Source organism: Orbicella faveolata, unplaced genomic scaffold (assembly GCF_042242905.1).
Source record: "Orbicella faveolata isolate gen_17 unplaced genomic scaffold, um_ofav_v1 contig_25, whole genome shotgun sequence".
NCBI classification, from domain to species: domain Eukaryota; kingdom Metazoa; phylum Cnidaria; class Anthozoa; order Scleractinia; family Merulinidae; genus Orbicella; species Orbicella faveolata.
The window spans coordinates 629202-655627 of NW_028301553.1; the positions used below are offsets into that span (position 1 = coordinate 629202).

General features: G+C 45.6%; 1 protein-coding gene and 1 pseudogene across 1 annotated transcript; one reads left to right on the forward strand and one right to left on the reverse strand.

The window, feature by feature from the left end:
* Positions 1-20247: 20247 nt before the first annotated feature.
* LOC149108532 (P2X purinoceptor 7-like) lies at positions 20248-21880 on the forward strand. Its single transcript, XM_089294492.1, has 3 exons — positions 20248-20831; positions 20975-21119; positions 21625-21880. Exons 1-3 carry the CDS (start codon positions 20609-20611, stop codon positions 21833-21835), a joined length of 579 nt encoding a protein of 192 aa, XP_089150618.1. The 5' UTR covers positions 20248-20608; the 3' UTR covers positions 21836-21880.
* On the reverse strand, positions 21851-24698 carry LOC149108533 (uncharacterized; annotated as a pseudogene).
* Between the last annotated feature and the right edge of the window lie 1728 nt (positions 24699-26426).

The window sequence follows — 26426 nt, forward strand, 5'->3', positions numbered from 1 at the left end:
CCCGAAAGCGAGCGTTCAAAAAGTTTTCCTGTGTCCATTTCACTGCAAACCAAGGCCTTCAGGGGTTAGTTTAGAGTCCCCGGGACTGAAAAAGATTACCCCAGTTCCGGGGAATCGAGCCGAAGTTGATCAAAATCACGATGCGCGAAATGCGGTATCGGCGACCGTTTCAGTCTTAAAGTGAATTGGGGCTATATTTCGGCCCAGAAGCCCGAAAGTAAGCGTTCAAAAAGTTTTGCTGTGTTCTTTGACTGAAAAACAAGGCCATCACGAGTTAGTTTAGCGTCGCTGGCACTGGAAAATATTCCGCAAGTTCCGGTAAATCGAGCTGAAGTTGGTTAAAATCACGATGCTCCCAAAGCGGTCTCGGCTACCCTTTCAGTCTTAAAGTGAAGTGGGGCTATATTTCTGTCCCGAAGCTCGAAAGTGAGCGTTCAAAAAGTTTTGCTGTGTGCATTTCACTGCAAACCAAAGCTATCAAAAGTTAGTTTAGGGTCCCCGGGACTGGAAAATATTCCCCAACTTCCGGGAAAGCGAACCCAAGTTGATCAAAATCACGATGCGCGAAATGCGGTCTCGGCTACTGTTTCAGACTTAAAGTAAAGTGTGGCTATATTTCGGCCCACAAGCTCGAAAGTGAGCGTTCAAAAAGTTTTGCTGTGTCCATTTCACTGCAAAACAAGGCCATCAGGATTTAGGTTAGCGTCCAAGGGACTGGAAAATGTTCCCCAAGTTCCGGGAGATCCACCCGAAGTTTGTCAAAATCACAATGCGCGTAAGGTGGTCTCGGTTACTCTTTATGTCTTAAAGTAAAGTCGGGCTTTATTTCGGCCAGGAAGCTCGAAGGTGAGCGTTCAAAAAGTTTTGCTCTGTCCATTTCACTGCAAACCAAGGCCATCAGGAATTAGTTTAGAGTCCTCAGAACTGGAATATATCCCCTTAGTTCCGGAATATCGAGCCGAAGTTGCTCAAAATCACGATGCGCGAAACGTGGTGTCGGCTACTGTTTCAGTCTTAAAGTGAAGTATGGCTATATTTCGGCCCACAACCTCGAAAGTGAGGGTTCAACAAGCTTTGCTGTGTCCATTTCAATGCAAACCAAGGCCATCAGCAGTTAGTTTAGAGCTCCCGGGACTGGAATATATCCCCGAAGTTCCGGGAAATCCAACGGAAGCTGGTCAAAATCACGATGCGCGTAAGACGGTCTCGGCTTCTCTTTCAGTCTTAAAGTAAAGTGGGGCTATATTTCGGCCCAGAAGCTCGAAAGTGAACCTTAAAATGTTACGCTTTGTGCATTTAACTGCAAACCAAGGCCATCAGGAGTTAGTTTAAAGTCCCCCGGACTGGACAATATCCCCCAAGTTCCGGGAGATCGAGCTGAACTGGGTCAAAATCACGATGCTCGTAAGGAGGTCTCGGCTACTATTTCAGTCTTAAAGTGCAGTACGGTTGTATTTCGGCCCAGAAGCTCGAAACTGAGCGTTCAAAAAGTTTTCCTGCGTCCATTTCACATCAAAGCAACGCCATCAGGAGTTAGTTTAGAGTCCCTGGGACTTGAAAATATCGCCAAAATTCTAGAAAATCGAGCGGAAGTTGCTCAAAATCACGATGCGCGTAAGGCGGTCTCGCCTACTCTTTTAGTCTGAAAGTGAAGTGGAGCTATATTTCATCCCAGAAGCTCGAAAATAAGCGTGCAAAAAGTATTACCTTGTTCATTTCACTGCAAACCAAGGCCATCAGGAGTTAGTTTAGACTGCTCGGGACTGGAAAATATCGCCCAAGTTCGGGAAATCGAGCCGAATTTTGTCAAAATCACGATGCGCGTAGGGCGGTCTCGGCTACTCTTTCATTCTTAAAGTGAACTGGGGCTATATTTCGCCAGAGAAGCTAGAAAGTGAAAGTTCAAAAAGTTTTGCTCTGTTCATTTCACATCAAACCAAGGCCAGCAGGAGTTAGTTTAGACTGCTCGGGACTGGAAAATATGGCCCAAGTTCGAGGAAATCGAGCCGAATTTTGTCAAAATCACGATGCGCGTAAGGCGGTCTCGGCTACTCTTTGATTCTTAAAGTGAACTGGGCTATATTTCGGCCCAGAAGCTCGAAAGTGAAAGTTCAAAAAGTTTTGCTGTGTCCATTTCACCGCGAACCAAGCCACATCAGCAGATTGTTAACAGTCTCCGGGACATCAAAATATCCCCCCAATTCCCGGGAAATCGAGCCGAAGTTTGTCAAAATCACGATGCGTGTAAAGCAGTCTCGGCTACTCTTTTAGTCTTAAAGTGACGTGGCTGTATATTTCGGTCCAGAAGCTCGAAAGTGAGCGTTCAAAAAGTTTTGCTCTCTCAATTTCACTGAAAACCAAGGCCATCATGAGTTAGTTTAGAGTCCCCGGGAGTAAAAAATATCTTTTAACTTCTGGCAACTCAAGCCGAAGTTGGTCAAAATCACGATGCGCCTAAGGCGGCCTCGGCTACTCTTTCAGTCTTAAAGTGAAGTGGGGCTCTATTTCGGCCCAGAAGCTCCAAAGTGAGCGCTGCAAAAAATTTGCTGTGTCCATTTCACTGCAAACCAAGGCCATCAGGAGTTAGTTTAGAGTCCCCGGCACTGCAATATATTTCCCAAGTTCCGGAAAATCGAGAAGACGTTGGTCAAAATCACGATGCGCGCAAGACGGTCTTGGCTAGTCTTTTAGTCTTAAAGTGAAGTGGGGCTATATTTCGGCCCAGAAGCTCAAAAGTGAGCTTCAAAAAGTTTTGCTGTATCCATTTCAATGCAAACGAAGGCCATCAGGGGTTACTTAAGAGTCTTCGGGACTGGAAAATATCCCCCCAAGTTCAGGGAAATTTAGCCGAAGTTGGTCAAAATCACGGTGCGCGTTAGGCGGTCTCGCTTACTGTTTCAGTCTTAAAGTGAAGTGAGGCTTTATTCCTGGCCAGGAGCTTGAAAGTGAGGGTTCAAAAAGTTTGCCTGTGTTTATTTGACTGCAAACCAAAGCCATCAGGAGCTAGTTTAGAGTCCCCGGGACTGGAAAATATCCCCCAACTTCCGGGAAATCGAGCCGAAGTTGGTCAAAATCACGATTTGCGTAAGGTAGTGTCGGCTACTCTTTCAGTCTTAGAGTGAAGTGGGGCTATATTTCGGGCGAGAAGCCCGAAAGTGAGCGTTCAAAAAGTTTTGCTGTGTTGATTTTACTGCAACCAAGGCCATCAGGAGTTAGTTTAGCGTCCCCGGGACAAGAAAATATGCCCCAAGGTCCGGGAAATTGAGCCGAGGTTTGTCAAAACCACGATGCCCCTAAGGTGGTGTCGGCTACTCTTTCTGTCTTAAAGTGAAGTGGGGCTATATTTCGGGCCAGAAGCCCGAAAGTGAGCGTTCAAAAAGTTTTGCTGTGTCCATTTCACTGCAAACCAAGGCCATCAGGGGTTAGTTTAGAGTCGCCGGGACTGAAAAAGATTCCCCAAGTTCCGGGGAATCGAACCGAAGTTGTTTAATATCACGATGCGCGAAATGCGGTATCGGCTACTGTTTCAGTCTTAAAGTGAAGTGGGGCTATATTTCGGCCCAGAAGCCCGAAAGTGAGCCTTCAAAAAGTTTTGCTGTGTTCTTTGACTGAACAACAAGTCCATCACGAGTTAGTTTAGCGTCCCTGGGACTGGAAAATATTCCCCAAGTTCCGGTAAATCGAGCTGAAGTTGGTCAAAATCACGATGCTCCCAAAGCGGTCTCGGCTATCCTTTCAGCCTTAAAGTCAAGTGGGGCTATATTTCTGTCCAGAAACTCGAAAGTGAGCGTTCAAAAAGTTTTGCTGTGTGCATTTGACTGCAAACCAAAGCTATCAAAAGTTAGTTTAGGGTAACGTGGTCTCGGTTACTCTTTAAGTCTTAAAGTAAAGTGGGGCTTTATTTCGGCCAGGAAGCTCGAAGGTGAGCGTTCAAAAAGTTTTCCTCTGTCCATTTCACTGCAAACCAAGGCCATGAGGAGTTAGTTTAGAGCTCCTGGGACTGGAAAATATCCCCCAAGTTCCGGAATATCGACTGGCAGTTTGTCAAACTCACGATGCGAGCAAGGCGGTCTCGCTTACTCTTTTAGTCTTAAGTAAAGTGGGGCTATATTTCGGCCCAGAATCTCAAAAGTGTGCGTGCAAAAAATTATGCTGTGTCCATTTCAATGCAAACCAAGGCCATCAGGAGTTAGTTTAGAGTCCCCGGGACTGGAACATATCCCCCAAGTCCCGGGAATTTGAGCCGAAGTTGATCAAATTCATGATGCGCGTAACGCGGTCTCGGCTACTGTTTCAGTCTTAAAGTCAAGTGTGCCTATATTTCGGCCCACAAGCTAGAAAGTGAGCGTTCAAAAAGTTTTGCTGTGTCCATTTTACTTCAAAACAAGGCCATCAGGACTTAGTTTAGGGTCCCCGGGACTGGAAAATATTCCCCAAGTTCTGGGAAAGCGAGCCGAAGTTGATCAAATTCATGATGCGGGTAACGTCGTCTCGGCTACTGTTTCAGTCTTAAAGTCAAGTGTGCCTATATTTCAGCCCACAAGCTAGAAGGTGAGCGTTCAAAAAGTTTTGCTGTGTCCATTGCACTTCAAAACAAGGCTATCAGGACTTAGTCTAGGGTCCGCGGGACTGGAAAATATTCCCCAAGTTCCGGGAAAGCGAGCCGAAGTTGATCAAAATTAGGATGCACGAAATGCGGTGTCGGCTAGTGTTTCAGTCTTAAAGTCAAGTGTGGCTATATCTCGCCCCACAAGCTCGAAAGTGAGCGTTCAAAAAGTTTTGCTCTGTCCATTTCAATGCAAAGCAAGGCGATCAGGAGTTAGTTTAGAGTCCCCGGGACTGGAAAATATCCCTCAAGTTCCGAGAAATCGATCCGAAAATGGTCAAAATCACGATGCGCGTAAGGCGATCTTGGCTACTCTTTCAGTCTTAAAGTGAAGTGGGGCTATATTTCGGCCAAGAAGCTCCAAAGTGGGCGTTCAAAAATTTATGCTGTGCGCATTTCAGTGCAAACCAAGGCCATCCGGAGTTAGTTTAGAGTCCCCCAGACTGGAAAATATCCCAAAAGTTGCGTGAAATCGAGCTGAACTTGGTCTAACTCACGATGCGCGTGAGCCGGTCTCGGCTACTATTTCAGTCTGAAAGTGAAGTGGGATTCTATTTCGGCCCAGAAGCTACAAAGAGAGTGTTCAAAAAGCTTTCCTTTGTCCATTTCACTGAAAACCAAGGCCATCAGGAGTTAGTTTACAGCCCGCGGAAATGGAATATATCCCGAGGTTGGTCAAAATCACGATTTGCGCAAGACGGTCTCGGCTACACTTTCAGTCTTAAAGTGAAGTGGGGCTATATTTCGGCCCAGAAGCTCAAAAGTGAGCGTTCAAAAAGGTTTCCTGTATCCATTTCAATGCAAACCAAGGCATTCAGGGGTTACTTAAGAGTCCTCGGGGCTGGAAAATATCCCCCAAGATCCGGTAAATCGAGCCGAAGTTGGTCAAAATCACGATGGGCGTAAGGTGGTCTCGGCTACTCTTTGAGTCTTAAAGTGAATTGGGGCTGTATTTCGGCCCAGAAGCTCGAAAGTGAGTGTTTAAAAAGTTTTGCTCTGTGACTTTCAGTGCAAACCAAGGCCATCAGAAGTTAGTTTAGAGTCCCCGGGACTGGACAATATCCCCCAAGTCCCGGGAAATCGAGCCGAAGTTGATTAAATTCATGATGCGCGTAACGTGGTCTCGGCTACTGTGTCAGTCCTAAAGTGAAGTGTGGCTATATTTCGGCCCACAAGCTCGAAAGTGAGCGTTCAAAAAGTTTTGTTGTGTCCATTTGACTTCAAAACAAGGCCATCAGGACTTAGTTTAGCGTCCAAGGGACTGCAAAATATCCCCCAAGTTTCGGGAAATCCATTCGAAGTTCGTCAAAATTACGATGCGCGTAAGGCGGTCTCATCTACTCTTTCAGTCTTAAAGTAAAGTGGGGCTATATTTCTGCCTAGAAGCTCCAAAGTTGTGCTGTGTCCATTTCACTGAAAACCAAGGACATCAGGAGTTACTGAAGAGTCCCTTTGACTGGAGTATATCCCCCAAGTCTTGGGAAGTAAACGGAAAATATGTCAAAATCACGATTCGCTCAAGACGGTCTCGCCTACTCTTTCAGTCTTAAAGTAAAATGGGGCTCTATTTCGGACCAGAAGCTCGAGAGTGAGCGTTGAAAAACTTTCGCTGTGTCCATTTCACTGCAAACCAAGACAAGCAAGAGTTCGTTGAGAGTCCCCGGGACTGGAAAATATCCCCCAAGTTCCGGGATATCAACCCGAAGTTTGTCAAAATCACGATGCACGTAAGGCGGTCTCGGCTACTCTTTCAGTGTTAAAGTAATGGGGGACTATATTTTGGCCCAGAAGCTCGAAATTGAGTGTTCAAAAAGTTTTGCTGGCTCCATTTTACTGCAAACCAAGGCCATCAGGAATTAGTTTAGAGTCCTCAGAACTGGAATATATCCCCTTAGTTCCGGCAAATCGAGCCGAAGTTGCTCAAAATCACGATGCACGTAAGGCGGTCTCGGCTACTCTTTCAGTCTTCAAGTGAAGTGGGGTTCTATTTCGGTCCAGAAGCTCGAAAGTATGCGTTCAAAAACTTTTTCTGTTTCCGTTTCACTGCAAACCAAGACCAGCACGAGTTAGTTTAGAGTCCCCGGGACTGCAAAATATTTCGCAAGTTCCGGGAAATCGAGCCGAAGTTGATCAAAATCACGATGCGCGAAACGTGGTCTCGGCTACCGTTTCATACTTAAAGTGAAGTATGGCTATATTTCGGCCCACAACCCCGAAAGTGAGCCTTCAAAAAGCTTTGCTGTGTCCATTTCACTGCAAAACAAGGCCATCGGCACCTAGTTTAGCGTCCAAGGGACTGGAAAATATCCCCCAAGCTCCGGGAAATCCACCCGAAGTTTCTCAAAATCACGATGCGCGTAAGGCGGTCTCGGCTACTTTTTCCGTATTAAAGTAAAGTGGGCTATATTTCGGCCCACAAGCTTGAAGGTGAGCGTTCAAAAAGTTTTGCTGTCTCCATTTCACTGCAAACCAAGGCCATCAAGAGTTAGTTTAGAGTCCCTGGGACCGGAAAATATCCCCCAAGTTCCGGAATATCGACCCGAAGTTGGTCAAAATCACGATGCGCGCACGCCGGTCTCGGCTACTCTTTAAGTCGTAAGTGATGTGGGACTATATTTCGGCCTAAAAGCTCGAAAGTGTTCGTTCAAAAACTTGTGCTGTGTGAATTTGACTGCAAACCATGGCCATCAGGAGTTAGTTTAGAGTCCCCGGGACTGGAAAATATTCCCCAAGTTCCAGGAAAGCGAGCAGAAGTTGCTCAAAATCACGATGCTCGTAACGCGGTCTCGGCTACTGTTTCAGTCTAAAAGTGAAGTGTGGTATATTGAGGCCCACAAGCTCGAAAGTGAGGGTTCATAAAGTTTTGCTCTGTCCATTTGACTGCAAACCAAGGCAATCAGGAGTTAGTTTAGAGTCCCCGGAACTGGAAAATATTCTCCAAGTTCCAGGAAATGGCGCCCAAGTTGATGAAAATTACGATGCGCGTAACGGGCTCTCGGTTATTCTTTCAGTCTTAAATTTAAGTAGGGCTATATTGCGGCACTGAAGCTCGAAGGTGAGCGTTCTGAATGTTTTGCTGTGTTCATTAAACTGCAAACCACGGTCATCGGGAGTTAGTTTAGCGTCCCCGGGACTTTAAATTATTCGCCAACTTGCGGGAAATCGAGCAAAGGTGGCCCAAAATCACGATGTGCGTAAGGCGGTCTCGGCTACTCTTTCAGTCTTAAAATGAAGTGGGGCTATATTTCGGCCGACAAGCTCAACACCGAGCGTGCACTCCTTTTGCCTGTGTACATATCACTGAAAACTAAGTTCATCAGGAGTTAACATAGAGTCCTCGGGACTGGAAAATATTGCCCGAATTCCGGCAAATCGAGCCAAAGATGCTCAAAATCACGATGCGCCTAAGGCGGTCTCGGCTACTCGTTTACTCCGAAAATGAAGTGGGGCTATATTTCGGTTCTACAAGCTCGACACCGAGCGTGCTCTCCTTTTACCTGTGTCCATTTCACTAAGAACTAAGTCCACCAGGAGATAGTTTCGAATCCTCGAGACTGGAAGCTATCCTCCAAGTTTCGGCAAATTGAGCCATACTTTCTTAAAATTACGATAGGCGTACGGCAGTTTCGTTTACTCTTTCAGTCTTAAAATGAACTGGGGCTACATTTCGGCCTAGAAGCTCGACACCGAGCGTGCGCTCCTGTTACCTGTGACCATTTTACTGAAAACTAAGGCCATCAAGAGTTAGGGTAGAGTCCCCGGGACTGGAAAATATCCCCCAAGTTTTGGCATATCGAGCCATAGTGGCTAAAAATTTCGATGCGCTTAAGGCGGTTTCGTGTACACTTTCAGTCTTAAAATAAAGTGGGGCTATATTTCGGCCTACAACCTGGAAACCGAGCGTGCGCTCCTTTTACCTGTGTCCATTTCACTAAAAGTCAAGGCTTTCAGGAGTTAGTTTAGAGCTTCCGGGACTGGAAAATATCTCCCAAGTCCCAGGAAATCAAGGCGAAGTTCGACAAAATTACCAAGCGCGTAAGGCGGTCCCGGCTACTCTTTCAGTCTTAAAGTGAAGTGGGGCTATATTTTGGCCCAGAAGCTCGAACGTGAATGTTCAAAAAGTTTGGCTGTGTCCATTTCACTCAAAACCAAGGCCATCAGGAAGTAGTTCAGAGTGCCCAGGACTGGAAATTATCTCCCAAGTTCCTGGAAATCGAGCCGAAGTAGCCTAAAATCACGATGCGCGTAAGGCGGTCTCGGCTAGTCTTTCAGTCTTAAAGTGAAGTAGGGCTATGCTTCGGTCCAGAAGCTCAAAAGTGAGCGTTCAAAAAGTTGTGCTGTGTCCATTTCACTGCAAACCGAGGCAATCAGGAGTTAGTTTAGAGTCCCCGGTACCGGAAAATATCCCCCATTTCCCGGGAAATCGAGCCAAAGTTGCTCAAAATCACGATGCGCGTAAGGCGGTCCCGGTTACTCTTTCATTCTTAAAGTGAACTGGGGCAATATTTCCCCCCAGAAGCTCGAAAGTGAGCCTTCAAAAAGTTGTGCTGTGTCCATTTCACTCCAGAGCAAGGCCATCAGGAGTTACTTTGGAGTCCGCAGGACTGGAAAATATCCCCCAAGTTCCGGGAAATCGAGCTGAAGTTGGTCAAAATTACGATGGGCGTAAGGCGGTCTCGGCTACTCTTTCACTCTTAAAGTGAAGTGGAGCTATATTTCGGCCCAGAACGCTCAAAAGTGAGCGTTCAAAAAGTTTTCCTGTGTCCATTTTACTGCAGATCAAGGACATCGGGAGTCAGTTTAGAGTCCCCGGGACTGGAAAATATCCCCCAAGTTCCGAGAAATTTAACCGAAGTTGGTCAAAATCACGACGCGCGTACAGCGGTCCCTGCTACTCTTTCAGGCTTAAAGTGAATAGGGGCAATATTTCGGCCCAGAAGCTCGAAACTGAGTGTTTAAAAAGTTTTGCTGTCTCCATTTCACTGCAAAACAAGGCCAGCACGACTTAGTTTAGCGTCAAAGGAACTGGAAATATCCCCCAAGTTCCGGGAAATCCACCCGAAGTTAGTCAAAATCACCATGCGCTTAAGGGGGTCGCGGCTACTCTTTCAGTCTTAAGGTAAAGTGGGCTTAGAATTAACTCCTACTCTTTCAGTCTTAAAAAGAAGTAGGGCTGTATTTCGGCCAGCAAGCTCGAAAGTGCGCGTTCAAAAAGTGTTCCTGTGTCCCTTTAACTGCAAACTAAGGCCATCGGAAGTTAGTTTAGCTTCCCCGGAAATTGAAAATATTCGCCAACTTCCGGCAAATCGAGCCGAAGTTGGTCAAAATTACGATGCGCGTAAGGCGGTCTCGGCTACTCTTTCAGTCTTAAAGTGAAGTAGGGCTATATTTCGGCCGAGAAGCTCGAAAGTGAGCGTTCAAAAAAAATGTGCTGTCCCCATTTCACTGCAAACCAAGGCCATCAGCAGTTAGTTTAGAGTCCCCGGGACTGGAATATATCCCCGAAGTTCCGGGAAATCCAACGGAAGTTGGCCAAAATCACGATGCGCGTAAGACGGTCGCGGCTACTCTTTCAGTCTTAAAGTAAAGTGGGGCTATATTTCGGCCCAGAAGCTCGAAAGTGAACCTTTAAAAAGTTACGCTTTGTGCATTTAACTGCAAACCAAGGCCATCAGGAGTTAGTTTAAAGTCCCCCGGACTGGAAAATCTCCCCCAAGGTGCAGGAGATCGAGCTGAACTGGGTCAAAATCACGATGCTCGTAAGGAGGTCTCGGCTACTATTTTAGTCTTAAAGTGAAGTACGGTTGTATTTCGGCCCAGAAGCTCGAAACTAAGCGTTCAAAAAGTTTTCCTGCGTCCATTTCACATCAAACCAAGACCATCAAGAGTTAGCCTAGAGTCCCCGGGACTTGAAAATATCGCCAAAATTCTGGAAAATCGAGCGGAAGTTGCTCAAAATCACGATGCGCGTAAGGCGGTCTCGTCTACTCTTTCACTCTTAAAGTGAAGTGGGGCTATATTTCATCCCAGAAGCTCGAAAATAAGCGTTCAGAAGTGTTACCTTGTTCATTTCACTGCAAACCAAGGGCAGCAGGAGTTAGTTTAGACTGCTCGGGACTGGAAAATATCGCCCAAGTTCGGGGAAATCGAGCCGAATTTTGTCAAAATCACGATGCGCGTAAGGCGGTCTCGGCTACTCTTTGATTCTTAAAGTGAACTGGGGCTATATTTCGGCCGAGAAGCTAGAAAGTGAAAGTTGAAAAAGTTTTGCTGTGTCCATTTCACCGCAAACCAAGCCACATCAGCAGATTGTTTACAGTGTCCGGGACATCAAAATATCCCCAAGTCCCGGGAAATCGAGCCGAAGTTTATCAAAATCACGATGCGCGTAAAGCAGTCTCGGCTACTCTTTTAGTCTTAAAGTGACGTGGCTGTATATTTCGGCCCAGAAGCTCGAAAGTGAGCGTTCAAAAAGTTTTGCTCTCTCAATTTAACTAAAAACCAAGGCCATCATGAGTTAGTTTAGAGTCCGCGGGACTGAAAAATATCCCTTAAGTTCTGGCAACTCAAGCCGAAGTTGGTCAAAATCACGATGCGTCTAAGACGGTCTCGGCTACTCTTTCAGTCTTAAACTGAAGTGGGGTTATATTTCGGCTCAGAAGCCCGAAGGGGAGCGTTGAAATAGTTTTGCTCTCTCCATTTCAATGCAAACTAAGTCAATCACGAGTTACTTTAGAGTCCCCGGTACCGGAAAATATTCCTCATTTCCTGGGATATCGAGCAAAAGTTCGTCAAAATCACGATGCGCGTAAGGCGGTCTCGGCTATTCTTTCATTCTTAAAGTGAACTCGGGCTATATTTCGGCCCAGAAGCTCGAAAGTGAAAGTTCAAAAAGTTTTGCTGTATCCATTTCACCGCGAACCTAGCCCCATCAGGAGATAGTTTACAGTCTCCGGGACATCAAAATATCCCCCAAGTTCCGGGAAATCGAGCCGAAGTTTGTCAACATCACGATGCGCGTAAAGCAGTCTCGGCTACTCTTTTAGTCTTAAAGTGACGTGAATGTATATTTTGGCCCAGAAGCTCGAAAGTGATCGTTCAAAAAGTTATGCTGTGTCCATTTCACTGCAAAGCAAGGCTATCAGGACTTAGTTTAGGGTCCCCGGGACTGGAAAATATTCCCCAAGTTCCGGGAAAGCGAGCCGAAGTTGATCAAAATCACGATGCGCGAAATGCGGTCTCGGCTACTGTTTCAGTCTTAAAGTAAAGTGTGGCTATATTTCGGCCCACAAGCTCGAAAGTGAGCGTTCAAAAAGTTTTGCTCTGTCCATTTCAATGCAAAGCAAGGCGATCAGGAGTTAGTTTAGAGTCCCCGGGACTGGAAAATATTGCCCAAGTTCCGAGAAATCGATTCGAAAATGGTCAAAATCACGATGCGCGTAAGGCGATCTCGGCTACTCTTTCAGTCTTAAAGTGAAGTGGGGCGCTATTTCGGCCCAGAAGCTCCAAAGTGGGCGTTCAAAAATTTATGCTGTGCGCATTTCAGTGCAAACCAAGGCCATCCGGAGTTAGTTTAGAGTCCTCCGGACTGGAAAATATCCCAAAAGTTGCGTGAAATTGAGCTGAACTTGGTCTAACTCACGATGCGCGAGAGGCGGTCTCGGCTACTATTTCAGCCTGAAAGTGAAGTGGGATTCTATTTCGGCCCAGAAGCTACAAAGAGAGTGTTCAAAAAGCTTTCCTTTGTCCATTTCACTGAAAACCAAGGCCATCAGGAGTTAGTTTAGAGCCCGCAGAAATGGAATATATCCCCCAAGTTCCGAGAAACCGACCCGAAGTTGGTCAAAATCACGATTTGCGCAAGACGATCTCGGCTACTCTTTCAGTCTTGAAGTAAAGTGGGGCTATATTTCGGTCCTGAAGCTCGAGAGTGAGCGTTCAAAAATTTTCGCTGTGTCCATTTCAGTGAAAACCAAGACAATCAGGAGTTAGTTTAGAGTCCCCGGGACTGGAAAATATTCCCCAAGTTCCGGAAAATCGAGAAGACGTTGGTCAAAATCAGGAAGCGCGTAAGACGGTCTCGGCTACACTTTCAGTCTTAAAGTGAAGTGGGGCTATATTTCGGCCAAGAAGCTCAAAAGTGAGCGTTTAAAAAGTTTTGCTGTATCTATTTCAATGCAAACCAAGGCCATCAGCGGTTACTTAAGAGTCGTCGGGACTGGAAAATGTCCGCCAAGTTCCAGTAAATCGAGCCGAAGTTGGTTTAAATCATGATGCGCGTAACGTGGTCTCGGCTAGTGTGTCAGTCCTAAAGTGAAGTGTGGCTATATTTCGGCCCACAAGCTAGAAAGTGAGCGTTCAAAAAGTTTTGTTGTGTCCATTTTACTTCAAAACAAGGTCATCAGGACTTAGTTTAGCGTCCAAGGGACTGCAAAATATCCCCCAAGTTTCGGGAAATCCATTCGAAGTTCGTCAAAATTACGATGCGCGTAAGGCGGTCTTATCTACTCTTTCAGTCTTAAAGTAAAGTCGGGCTATATTTCTGCCCAGAAGCTCCAAAGTTGTGCTCTGTCTATTTCACTGAGAACCAAGGCCATCAGGAGTTACTGTAGAGTCCCTTTGACTGGAGTATATCCCCCAAGTATCGGGAAATAAAGGCGAAATTGGTCAAAATCACGATTCGCTCAAGACGGTCTCGCCTACTCTTTCAGTCTTAAAGTAAAATGGGGCTCTATTTCGGCCCAGAAGCTCGAGAGTGAGCGTTCAAAAACTTTCGCTGTGTCCATTTCACTGCAAACCAAGACAAGCAGGAGTTAGTTGAGAGTCCCCGGGACTGGAAAATATCCTCCAAGTTGCGGGAAATCAACCCGAAGTTTGTCAAAATCACGATGCACGTAAGGCGGTCTCGGCTACTCTTTCAATGTTAAAGTAATGGGGGGCTATATTTTGGCCCAGAAGCTCGAAATTGAGTGTTCAAACAGTTTTGCTGGCTCCATTTTACTGGAAACCAAGGGCATCGGGAATTAGTTTAGAGTCCTCAGAACTGGAATATATCCCCTTAGTTCCGGCAAATCGAGCCGAAGTTGCTCAAAATCACGATGCACGTAAGGCGGTCTCGGCTACTCTTTCAGTCTTAAAGTGAAGTGGGGTTCTATTTCGGTCCAGAAACTCCAAAGTATGCGTTCAAAAACTTTTTCTGTTTCCGTTTCACTGCAAACCAAGACCAGCACGAGTTACTTTAGAGTCCCCGGGACTGGAAAATATTTCGCAAGTTCCGGGAAATCGAGCCGAAGTTGATCAAAATCACGATGCGCGAAACGTGGTCTCGGCTACTGTTTCAGTCTTAAAGTGAAGTATGGCTATATTTCGGCCCACAACCTCGAAAGTGAGCCTTCAAAGAGCTTTGCTGTGGCCTTTTTACGGCAAAACAAGGCCATCGGCACCTAGTTTAGCGTCCAAGGGACTGGAAAATATCCCCCAAGCTCCGGGAAATCCACCCGAAGTTTCTCAAAATCACGATGCGCGTAAGGCGGTCTCGGCTACTTTTTCCGTATTAAAGTAAAGTGGGCTATATTTCGGCCCACAAGCTTTAAGCTGAGCGATGAAAAGTTTTGCTCTCTCCATTTCACTGCAAACCAAGGCCATCAAGAGATAGTTTAGAGTCCCTGAGACTGGAAAATATCCCCCAAGTTCCGGAATATCGACCCGAAGTTGGTCAAAATCACGATGCGCGGACGCCGGTCTCGGCTACTCTTTAAGTCGTAGGTGATGTGGAACTATATTTCGGCCTAAAAGCTGGAAAGTGTTCGTTCAAAAACTTGTGCTGTGTGAATTTCACTGCAAACCATGGCCATCAGGAGTTAGTTTAGAGTCCCCGGGACTGGAAAATATTCCCCAAGTTCCAGGAAAGCGAGCAGAAGTTGCTCACAATCACGATGCGCGTAACGCGGTCTCGGCTACTGTTTCAGTCTTAAAGTGAAGTGTGGCTATATTTAGGCCCACAAGCTCGAAAGTGAGCGTTCATAAAGTTTTGCTGTGTCCATTTCACTGCAAACCAAGGCAATCAGGAGTTAGTTTAGAGTCCCCGGAACTGGAAAATATTCTCCAAAATCCAGGAAATGGCGCCCAAGTTGATGAAAATTACGATGCGCGTAACGGGCTCTCGGTTATTCTTTCAGTCTTAAATTTAAGTAGGGCTATATTGCGGCACTGAAGCTCGAAGTTGAGCGTTCAGAATGTTTTGCTGTGTTCATTAAACTGCAAACCACGGTCATCGGGAGTTAGTTTAGGGTCCCCGGGACTTTAAATTATTCGCCAACTTGCGGGAAATCGAGCAAAGGTGGCCCAAAATCACGATATGCGTAAGGCGGTCTCGGCTACTCTTTCAGTCTTAAAATGAAGTGGGGCTATATTGCGGCCGAGAAGCTCAACACCGAGCGTGCACTCCTTTTGCCTGTGTACATATCACTGAAAACTAAGTTCATCAGGAGTTAACATAGAGTCCTCGGGACTGGAAAATATTGCCTGAATTCCGGCAAATCGAGCCAAAGATGCTCAAAATCACGATGCGCCTAAGGCGGTCTCGGCTACTCGTTTACTCCGAAAATGAAGTGGGGCTATATTTCGGTTCTACAAGCTCGACACCGAGCGTGCTCTCCTTTTACCTGTGTCCATTTCACTAAGAACTAAGTCCATCAGGAGATAGTTTAGAATCCTCGAGACTGGAAGCTATCCTCCAAGTTTCGGCAAATTGAGCCATACTTTCTTAAAATTAGGATAGGCGTACGGCAGTTTCGTTTACTCTTTCAGTCTTAAAATGAACTGGGGCTACATTTCGGCCTAGAAGCTCGACACCGAGCGTGCGCTCCTGTTACCTGTGACCATTTGACTGAAAACTAAGGCCATCAAGAGTTAGGGTAGAGTCCCCGGGACTGGAAACTATCCCCCAAGTTTTGGCATATCGAGCCATAGTGGCTAAAAATTTCGATGCGCTTAAGGCGGTTTCGTGTACACTTTCAGTCTTAAAATAAAGTGGGGCTATATTTCGGCCTACAACCTGGAAACCGAGCGTGCGCTCCTTTTACATGTGTCCATTTCACTAAAAGCCAAAGTATTCAGGCGTTAGTTTGGATCTTCCGGGACTGGAAAATATCCCCCAAGTCCCAGGAAATCAAGCCGAAGTTCGACAAAATTACCATGCGCGTAAGGCGGTCCCGGCTACTCTTTCAGTCTTAAAGTGAAGTGGGGCTATATTTTGGCCCAGAAGCTCGAAAGTGAACGTTCAGAAAGTTTGGCTGTGTCCATTTCACTGAAAACCAAGGCCATCAGGAAGTAGTTCAGAGTGCCCAGGACTGGAAATTATCTCCCAAGTTCCGGGAAATCGAGCCGAAGTAGCCCAAAATCACGATGCGCGTAAGGCGGTCTCGGCTAGTCTTTCAGTCTTAAAGTGAAGTAGGGCTATGCTTCGGCCCAGAAGCTCAAAAGTGAGCGTTCAAAAAGTTGTGCTGTGTCCATTTCACTGCAAAACGAGGCAATCAGGAGTTAGTTTAGAGTCCCCGGTACCGGAAAATATCCCCCATTTCCCGGGAAATCGAGCCAAAGTTGCTCAAAATCACGATGCGCGTAAGGCGGTCCCAGTTACTCTTTCATTCTTAAAGTGAACTGGGGCAATATTTCCCCCCAGAAGCTCGAAAGTGAGCCTTCAAAAAGTTGTGCTGTGTCCATTTCACTCCAGAACAAGGCCATCAGGAGTTACTTTGGAGTCCGCAGGACTGGAAAATATCCCCCAAGTTCCGGGAAATCGAGCTGAAGTTGGTCAAAATTACGATGGGCGTAAGGCGGTCTCAGCTACTCTTTCACTCTTAAAGTGAAGTGGAGCTATATTTCGGCCCAGAACGCTCAAAAGTGAGCGTTCAAAAAGTTTTCCTGTGTCCATTTGACTGCAGACCAAGGACGTCGGGGGTCAGTTTAGAGTCCCCGGGACTGGAAAATATCCCCCAAGTTCCGGGAAATTTAACCGAAGTTGGTCAAAATCACGACGCGCGTACGGCCGTCCCGGTTACTCTTTCAGGCTTAAAGTGAATAGGGGCAATATTTCGGCCCAGAAGCTCGAAACTGAGTGTTTAAAACGTTTTGCTGTCTCCATTTCACTGCAAAACAAGGCCATCACGACTTAGTTTAGTGTCAAAGGAACTGAAAATATCCCCCAAGTTACGGGAAATCCACCCGAAGTTACTCAAAATCACCATGCGCTTAAGGGGGTCGCGGCTACTCTTTCAGTCTTAAGGTAAAGTGGGCTTAGATTTAACTCCAGAAGCTCGAAAGTAAGGCTTCAAAAATTTTTGTGTCTATTTCACTCACATCTTAGACAATCAGGAGTGAGATTAGAGACTTTGGGACTGGAAAATATCTCCCAAGTTTCGCCAGATCGAGCCGAAGATCCTCAAAATCACAATGCGCGTAAGGCGCTCCCGCCTACTCTTTCAGTCTTAAAAAGAAGTAGGGCTATATTTCGGCCAGCAAGCTCGAAAGTGCGCGTTCAAAAAGTGTTCCTGTGTCCCTTTAACTGCAAACTAAGGCCATCGGAAGTTAGTTTAGCTTCCCCGGGAATTGAAAATATTCGCGAACTTCCGGCAAATCGAGTCGAAGTTGGTCAAAATTACGATGCGCGTAAGGCGGTCTCGGCTACTCTTTCAGTCTTAAAGTGAAGTAGGGCTATATTTCGGCCGAGAAGCTCGGAAGTGAGCGTTCAAAAAAATGTGCTGTGTCCATTTCACTGCAAACCAAGGCCATCAGCAGTTAGTTTAGAGTCCCCGGGACTGGAATATATCTCCGAAGTTCCGGGAAATCCAACGGAAGTTGGCCAAAATCACGATGCGCGTAAGACGGTCTCGGCTACTCTTTCAGTCTTAAAGTAAAGTGGGGCTATATTTCGGCCCAGAAGCTCGAAAGTGAACCTTTAAAAAGTTACGCTTTGTGCATTTAACTGCAAACCAAGGCCATCAGGAGTTAGTTTAAAGTCCCCCGGAGTCGAAAATCTCCCCCAAGGTGCAGGAGATGGAGCTGAACTGGGTCAAAATCACGATGCTCGTAAGGAGGTCTCGGCTACTATTTCAGTCTTAAAGTGAAGTACGGTTGTATTTCGGCCCAGAAGCTCGAAACTAAGCGTTCAAAAACTTTTCCTGCGTCCATTTCGCATCAAACCAAGGCCATCAAGAGTTAGTTTAGAGTCCCCGGGACTTGAAAATATCGCCAAAATTCTGGAAAATTGAGCGGAAGTCGCTCAAAATCACGATGCGCGTAAGGCGGTCTCGTCTACTCTTTCAGTCTTAAAGTGAAGTGGGGCTATATTTCATCCCAGAAGCTCGAAAATAAGCGTTCAAAAGTGTTACCTTGTTCATTTCACTGCAAACCAAGCCCATCAGGAGTTAGTTTAGACTGCTCGGGACTGGAAAATATCGCCCAAGTTCGGGGAAATCGAGCCGAATTTTGTCCAAATCACGATGCGCGTAAGGCGGTCTCGGCTACTCTTTGATTCTTAAAGTGAACTGGGGCTATATTTCGGCCGAGAAGCTAGAAAGTGAAAATTCAAAACGTTTTGCTGTGTCCATTTCACCGCAAACCAAGCCAAATCAGCAGATTGTTTACAGTGTCCGGGACATCAAAATATCCCCCAAGTCCCGGGAAATCGAGCCGAAGTTTGTCAAAATCACGATGCGCGTAAAGCAGTCTCGGCTACTCTTTTAGTCTTAAAGTGACGTGGCTGTATATTTCGGCCCAGAAGCTCGAAAGTGAGCGTTCAAAAAGTTTTGCTCTCTCAATTTAACTAAAAACCAAGGCCATCATGAGTTAGTTTAGAGTCCGCGGGACTGAAAAATATCCCTTAAGTTCTGGCAACTCAAGCCGAAGTTGGTCAAAATCACGATGCGTCTAAGACGGTCTCGGCTACTCTTTCAGTCTTAAACTGAAGTGGGGCTATATTTCAGCTCAGAAGCCCGAAGGGGAGCGTTGAAATAGTTTTGCTCTCTCCATTTCAATGCAAACTAAGGCAATCACGAGTTACTTTAGAGTCCCCGGTACCGGAAAATATTCCTCATTTCCTGGGATATCGAGCAAAAGTTCGTCAAAATCACGATGCGCGTAAGGCGGTCTCGGCTATTCTTTCATTCTTAAAGTGAACTCGGGCTATATTTCGGCGCAGAAGCTCGAAAGTGAAAGTTCAAAAAGTTTTGCTGTGTCCATTTCACCGCGAACCTAGCCACATCAGGAGATAGTTTACAGTCTCCGGGACATCAAAATATCCCCCAAGTTCCGGGAAATCGAGCCGAAGTTTGTGAAAATCACGATGCGCGTAAAGCAGTCTCGGCTACTCTTTTAGTCTTAAAGTGACGTGGCTGTATATTTTGGCCCAGAAGCTCGAAAGTGAGCGTTCAAAAAGTTATGCTGTGCCCATTTCACTGCAAAGCGAGGCCCTCAGGAAGTAGTTTAGAGTCCCCGGAACTGGAAAATATCCTCCAAGTTCCGCCAAATCAAGACGAAGTTGGTCAAAATAACGATTCGCGTAAGGCGGTCTCGGCTACTCTTTGAGTCTGAAAGTGAAGTAGGGCTATATTTCGGTCCAGAAGCTCGAAAGTGAGCGTTCAAAAAGTTTTCCTCTCTCAATTTCACTGAAAACCAAGGCCATCATGAGTTAGTTTAGAGTCCCCGGGAGTGGAAAATATCTTTTAAGTTCTGGCAACTCAAGCCGAAGTTGGTCAAAATCACGATGCGCCTAAGGCGGCCTCGGCTACTCTTTCAGTCTCAAAGTGAAGTGGGGCTCTATTTCGGCCCAGAAGCTCCAAAGTGAGCGCTGCAAAAAATTTGCTGTGTCCATTTCACTGCAAACCAAGGCCATCAGGAGTTAGTTTAGAGTCCCCGGGACTGCAATATATTTCCCAAAATCCGGAAAATCGAGAAGACGTTGGTCAAAATCACGATGCGCGCAAGACGGTCTTGGCTAGTCTTTCAGTCTTAAAGTGAAGTGGGGCTATATTTCGGCCCAGAAGCTCAAAAGTGAGCTTCAAAAAAGTTTTGCTGTATCCATTTCAATGCAAACGAAGGCCATCAGAGGTTACTTAAGAGTCTTCGGGACTGGAAAATATCCCCCCAAGTTCAGGGAAATTTAGCCCAAGTTGGTCAAAATCACGGTGCGCGTTAGGCGGTCTCGCTTACTGTTTCAGTCTTAAAGTGAAGTGAGGCTTTATTCCTGCCCAGGAGCTTGAAAGTGAGCGTTCAAAAAGTTTCCCTGTGTTTATTTGACTGCAAAGCAAAGCCATCAGGAGCTAGTTTAGAGTCCCCGAGACTGGAAAATATCCCCTCAACTTCCGGGAAATCGAGTCGAAGTTGGTCAAAATCACGATTTGCGTAAGGTAGTGTCGGCTACTCTTTCAGTCTTAGAGTGAAGTGGGGCTATATTTCGGGCGAGAAGCCCGAAAGTGAGCGTTCAAAAAGTTTTGCTGTGTTCATTTCACTGCAAACCAAGGCCATCAGGAGTTAGTTTAGCGTCCCCGGGACAAGAAAATATGCCCCAAGGTCCGGGAAATTGAGCCGAGGTTGGTCAAAATCACGATGCCCCTAAAGTGGTCTCGGCTACTCTTTCTGTCTTAAAGGAGAACGGAAGGCTACAGGGTATAATTTTTGAAATGATCTGAAATTGTAGAAAGAACGTAAATTACAAAGAATCGATTGAAAAAAGTTCGTATTTCAGTGCAAATCAAATAGAAAACTAAGAGAACTCGCCAGAATTGAACATCCGCCATTTTGTTAGCATTCTCTTCCGGTTACTTCCAAATAAGGATTACCGTCCGCCATCTCGTGACGTCAAAGCGCTCATGCTTTCTTTCCTACTTTGCGTGCTCGCCTCCGCGTGCCATGTTTTGGTGTTCTCGCCCTTCATTAGTCGTGATTAGTCGCGGATTTTCGCAGCTATATTGTGTCTAGTTTGGGACAACAGAATGCTTGATAATGCAGTTACAAAATATGGCTGAGTTTGAACCCTATTCCTTCGAACCCGTGCGAAATTTCTCGGATTCCGATGGAGAAAATACAGCTGACGGCCAGAACGAGCTTGCAAGGAGGGGAAATACCTCTTGGTGTAATTGCGAGCATTGTGAAAACTGGGAAAATCAGCAGGAGAGAGAGTGTGTTTGCTGCCAAGAGATCGAAGAAGCCATGACAAAAATATCAGGTGAAATATTGTTGATTAGAAGGATAATAAATTTCATGAAACGATTCATTCACTGTTTTGATTTAGTCCTTGTATTTTCGCTTATGAAAACCCAGCCATTTGTTTTCCATTTGCCATTGCTGCTTTTTTATTATATGACTTAGATTTAGAGGATGATCCCCCTATTCGCTGTGTAAGTTGTCATCCTGATTTCGAAACTGTATGTTTGCGAAGAGAAGTGTTGGAGACGGCCATTGTTGGTTTGAGTCAGGAGCGTGGCATACGAGCGCCACGGGAACTTGTTAATGTGTACGTACCACATCTCCAACATTGTTAATCGTTTTGCTCTTTTCCTGGGATAATGTAGATTAGATCAATTTGCCACAGGCACGCTGTATGTCACAAATTCTGTAAGGATGTTAAAACGTTTAATTGTCATTATAATACAAAATTCAGTTTGAGATACTTGATTAGCCCTATCAATACTGCAACACAATTTTGAAAGATATAAGTAGCTAAACTACACGAATCGTTTTAGTAACTGTAGACTTAGTGAAAGAATTATTCGTTCATTGAACTCAGTCGAGTACATTTTACACACACGGCCATTGCCTAAATTTCCTGTAGGTTCTACGAAATGAATTTAATAAACAGAAGCGACTGACAGTTCTGTGTAGCTACACCCCGATCAGCGGGTGATAGCAAATTGTCACGGCAATTGCAATGACCTTTCAGCCTTCCTTTCCATCATAACTTGAGCAAATTTGAAAAGATTTTGCAATACACGTTTCATTCGTATGTTTTCTTTTTGCAGTAATTATCGTTACGCAGCTTACCGCCAGTTTACTTGGTGGGTACATGACAGACTGGGGAGATACGTGAGAAAAGTAATCCCTGCTTGTGTAGTGAAAGCAATACGAGCCGTGTATCCAAACGCAGATGGGAATTACACGGGCTTTCGCACCCCTGATGAAAGTTACTCAGAAGTGGAATTATCCTGGATACAGGAGATTGTTAGAAATTAAATATAAATCATTCAGTTAGTTTCCTGTATTAAAACGAGATCTGTACTTCTCTGCAAGTCGTTCTTGGGTGGCCTGGGGGTTGGAGCGATGTTCGCGGCGGCGGGTTTGGGAGGTAGCAGGGGAACTTCAATGTCACCTTTCTTGAATGCAAGGAGAGAAACCATTAAATCATGCGTACGATTTTTCCTCGTATTGCGGTTTTGCAATCCACCCAACACTTCCCTTGGGGGAGACAAATTTGTGTTTCTTTGCACCCTCCTTGGTTTGGCCTTGGCTCCTTCCTACATTGTGGTTGTGGTCAAGAACAGCTAACTGGGTGCGAGCCCTCATGCCATCATATGAGTAGTGCTGCACTTTTTGGCAGTACTTCTTTGCCATGAGGCCATTGTACATTTCTAAAACGCCCGTGTGGATAAACTCGGCTAGCATGCCGATGTCCTTTAGAAGCGACTTTTTTAAGGCTACCTCCTTCAGGGTGTCATGAGCGGGGCTTCCAACCTTTAACCAGTCTTTCCTTCTCTCTGTTTCTCTTGGGATGGGTGGGTGTGCACAGTGGTGGAAATGCTGACATCCGTCCCAGTGGTGGATATTAGCCGTGTGGTAAACGATGGATTTCCATCGTTCCACACAGTGGGTAGCATTGCCCTGCGAGGTTTTCGCACACCACCAGAGGTTTGTTATGATGGAGTGTATCCAGGGTTTCAATGCCGCACATGGCTTTGATTGAGCCTTTTTGGATAGCTTCTTCTGAACAGACTTTGCTAAATGCCAAACATCGAAGTTGTGTTTGATGTGCGGCCTCTCTTTTTTCATGTGCGCTCTGACTTGCACGTGCCTATCTGTAGCAAGCTTTGCAATAGCCACTTGTTCCCGTTGTAGGTGATCTAGGCAACGTTTTAGGCCCTCCAGCTCCATCGCATTTGAATTTTTGACCTCTGTTACCTGGATCAGAGAGAAGTCAAGAACTTTAGATGAAGCTGTGTTCACAATGCTGTACGTGCCGTATTTAGCCGAGTGGCCTGGGCTGTCACAGCGACCATCACCTCCTCCTACAACCTCGGTGTTTCTCACTTCGTTAAGAATATCCACTTGATGCTCAGCAAATTTTTTGTTAACAATGGGGAAGAGGTACTTTTTCTGAGTAGAGCTAAAATTTCTCTGGCTAAAAAATTGGACGTTGGTTGCCTTTGTAAAATTAGCAATATTGCTGTAATCGTTGCCGGTAAATAGAATTCCAGCGCTGAACAGCAAATTTCCAGCGGCCATTGAACTTACAAACGGCTGTGTTTGCCATCGTAATGGTTGATCACAGCAACCAAGGCATTCAATAGTCGCAAGAGACCCCTTGGTCTTTAATGATGCTTTTTCCAAGTTCCGTCCACAGTTTGGACAGTGCACGTGACGAGAAAAAAGCTCTTTTAGTTTGCTTTCAAATACCAAGAACTTTCGCTCTTGGTGAAGATCACCGCAATCTTCATTAAGCCAGTTCGTGGACTCCTTTTCCTCGTCATCGTCAGGAATTTCAGTTTTTATATCGAAATCCTCGTCTTCGGAGTCGAAACTTTCACTAAATTCGCTAACTTCATAATCACTAAGGTCCGACATGTCCGATTCTTCATGATCTGAAACATCGGATGGATTCCACTCATCTTCAATTTCCTCTTCTTGGCAGTCAATTTGAGGAAAATCCGATGTGTCAATTTCGGAGAAATCCAACGTCCTCTTGCATTCTGGAAAATCTTTGCCAGAAACCCTAGGGACTTGCTCAGCGGGCACAACAGGGGAATCACTTAAGAGAGCGGCATAGCTGTGGTCATTCGCTACAGCGTGACGAACGTCTGCTAAGGGAATGGATTTAAATTTATGAGGTGAATGCACAACAAAAGGTAAATCTGTTTGACAAGCTTGGTCCACCATTGTTATTTCAGTGTCAGTAGAGGCATCCACCAAAACTATCTTTGAAATAGGTAGTTTTCTCCTCTTCCTTTGTGGTTTTTCTTTGTCACCGAAAGTCTGACTGACATTGTAATCAGGAACCGCAGAAGTCGTGACATTTGCATCTTGAAAAGGCTGCGCGACTTTCGCTCTGGATTGGCCCGACTCTTGCGAATTACTATCACAAGCATCCAGTATTTGATTGAGGGCCTAAAATAGCAAATACAATCTTGTGAACGAAGGATAATTTGTTTAAAGCTTGCTTGCCAGAAAAGTAACACGGCGGCCAAAAGGTCACGTCAGATCATATCAGTAGAGTCAGTTTTATACCGCGAATACATGACTTACCTCTTCGTGTAGAGCTCTATTTCTTCGGCGCTCGCTGGACGGCCTTAGGCTTAACTTTTTTGTGTGTTGAAACAAAGTTGGAACGGCATCCTCTTTTAAGCGACGTCTGCTTAAATTGTCTGGCAAAATATCTAGTCGGTACTCACTTGCAAAACACGTGGGCTCAAAGTGTTCGGAACAGACGTGGCAGTGCTTCATTTGGGGCAAATTTTCTCTCTTTATCTGAGCAAGCCATTTGCTTAAAAGGCCTTTATCTTTTAAAGGAAGGCGATGAAAGCTTATTCCTCTTTTAGAATCTCTAGGTGATCTATTGGAACAGCCTACGGCAATGCAGTGAACCATTTTCCATCCGAGCAAAAAAATTAAATTTGGCGCGAACGCAAGTGAGCGCAATGACGTCATGCCATGCAGCCCAGCCTTCAACATGGCGGTCAAAATGGCGGACCTACATAGTATGAATGTCGTCAGCAATTTTCCAGTCAAAACGCGTTAAGAAAGGACAAATATGGACAAATACTGTAATTTTTACTCAAAACAAACTATTTGCTCTGTTGCAAATATGCAACGATAACTTCGTTTTTCACCTTCCATTCTCCTTTAAAGTGAAGTGGGGCTTTATTTCGGGCCAGAAGCCCGAAAGTGAGCGTTCAAAAAGTTTTGCTGTGTGCATTTCACTGCAAACCAAAGCTATCAAAAGTTGGTTTAGGGTCCCCGGGGCTGGAAAATATTCCCCAAGTTCCGGGGAATCGAGCCGAAGTTGATCAATATCACGATGCGCGAAATGCGGTCTCGGCTACTGTTTCAGTCTTAAAGTGAAGTGGGGTTATATTTCGGCCCAGAAGCCCGTAAGTGAGCCTTCAAAAAGTTTTGCTGTGTTCTTTGACTTAAAAACAAGGCCATCACGAGTTAGTTTAGCGTCTCTGGCACTGGAAAATATTCCCCAAGTTCCGGGAAAGCGAGCCGAAGTTGATCAAAATCACGATGCGCGAAATGCGGTCTCGGCTACTGTTTCAGTCTTAAAATAAAGTGTGGCTATATTTCGGCCCAGAAGCTCCAAAGTGGGCGTTCAAAAAGTTTTGCTGTGTCCATTTCACTGCAAAACAAGGCCATCAGGACTTAGTTTAGCGTCCAAGGGACTGGAAAATGTTCCTCAAGTTCCGGGAGATCCACCCGAAGTTTGTCAAAATCACAATGCGCGTAAGGTGGTCTCGGTTACTCTTTAAGTCTTAAAAAGTGGGGCTTTATTTCGGCCAGGAAGCTCGAAGGTGAGCGTTCAAAAAGTTTTGCTCTGTCCATTTCACTGCAAACCAAGGCCATGAGGAGTTAGTTTAGAGCTCCTGGGACTGGAAAATATCCCTCAAGTTCCGGAATATCGACCGGAAGTTTGTCAAACTCACGATGCGAGCAAGGCGGTCTCGGCTACTCTTTCAGTCTTAAGTGAAGTGGGGCTATATTTCGGCCCAGAATCTCGAAAGTGTGCATTCAAAAAATTGTGCTGTGTCCATTTCAATGCAAACCAAGGCCATCAGGAGTTAGTTTAGAGTCCCCGGGACTGGAACATGTCCCCCAAGTCCTGGGAATTTGAGCCGAAGTTGATCAAATTCATGATGCGCGTAACGTGGTCTCGGCTACTGTTTCAGTCTTAAAGTCAAGTGTGCCTATATTTCGGCCCACAAGCTAGAAAGTGAGCGTTCAAAAAGTTTTGCTGTATCCATTTCACCTCTAAACAAGGCTATCAGGACTTAGTTTAGGGTCCCCGGGACTGGAAAATATTCCCCAAGTTCCGGGAAAGCGAGCCGAAGTTGTTCAAAATCACGATGCGCGAAATGTGGTCTCGGCTACTGTTTCATTCTTAAAGTAAAGTGTGGCTATATTTCGGCCCACAAGCTCGAAAGTGAGCGTTCAAAAAGTTTTGCTCTGTCCATTTCAATGCAAAGCAAGGCGATCAGGAGTTAGTTTAGAGTCCCCGTGACTGGAAAATATTGCCCAAGTTCCGAGAAATCGATTCGAAAATGGTCAAAATCACGATGCGCGTAAGGCGATCTCGGCTACTCTTTCAGTCTTAAAGTGAAGTGGGGCGCTATTTCGGCCCAGAAGCTCCAAAGTGGGCGTTCAAAAATTTATGCTGTGCGCATTTCAGTGCAAACCAAGGCCATCCGGAGTTAGTTTAGAGTCCCGCGGACTGGAAAATATCCCAAAAGTTGAGTGAAATCGAGCTCAACTTGGTCTAACTCACGATGCGCGTGAAACCGTCTCGGCTACTATTTCAGCCTGAAAGTGAAGTGGGATTCTATTTCGGCCCAGAAGC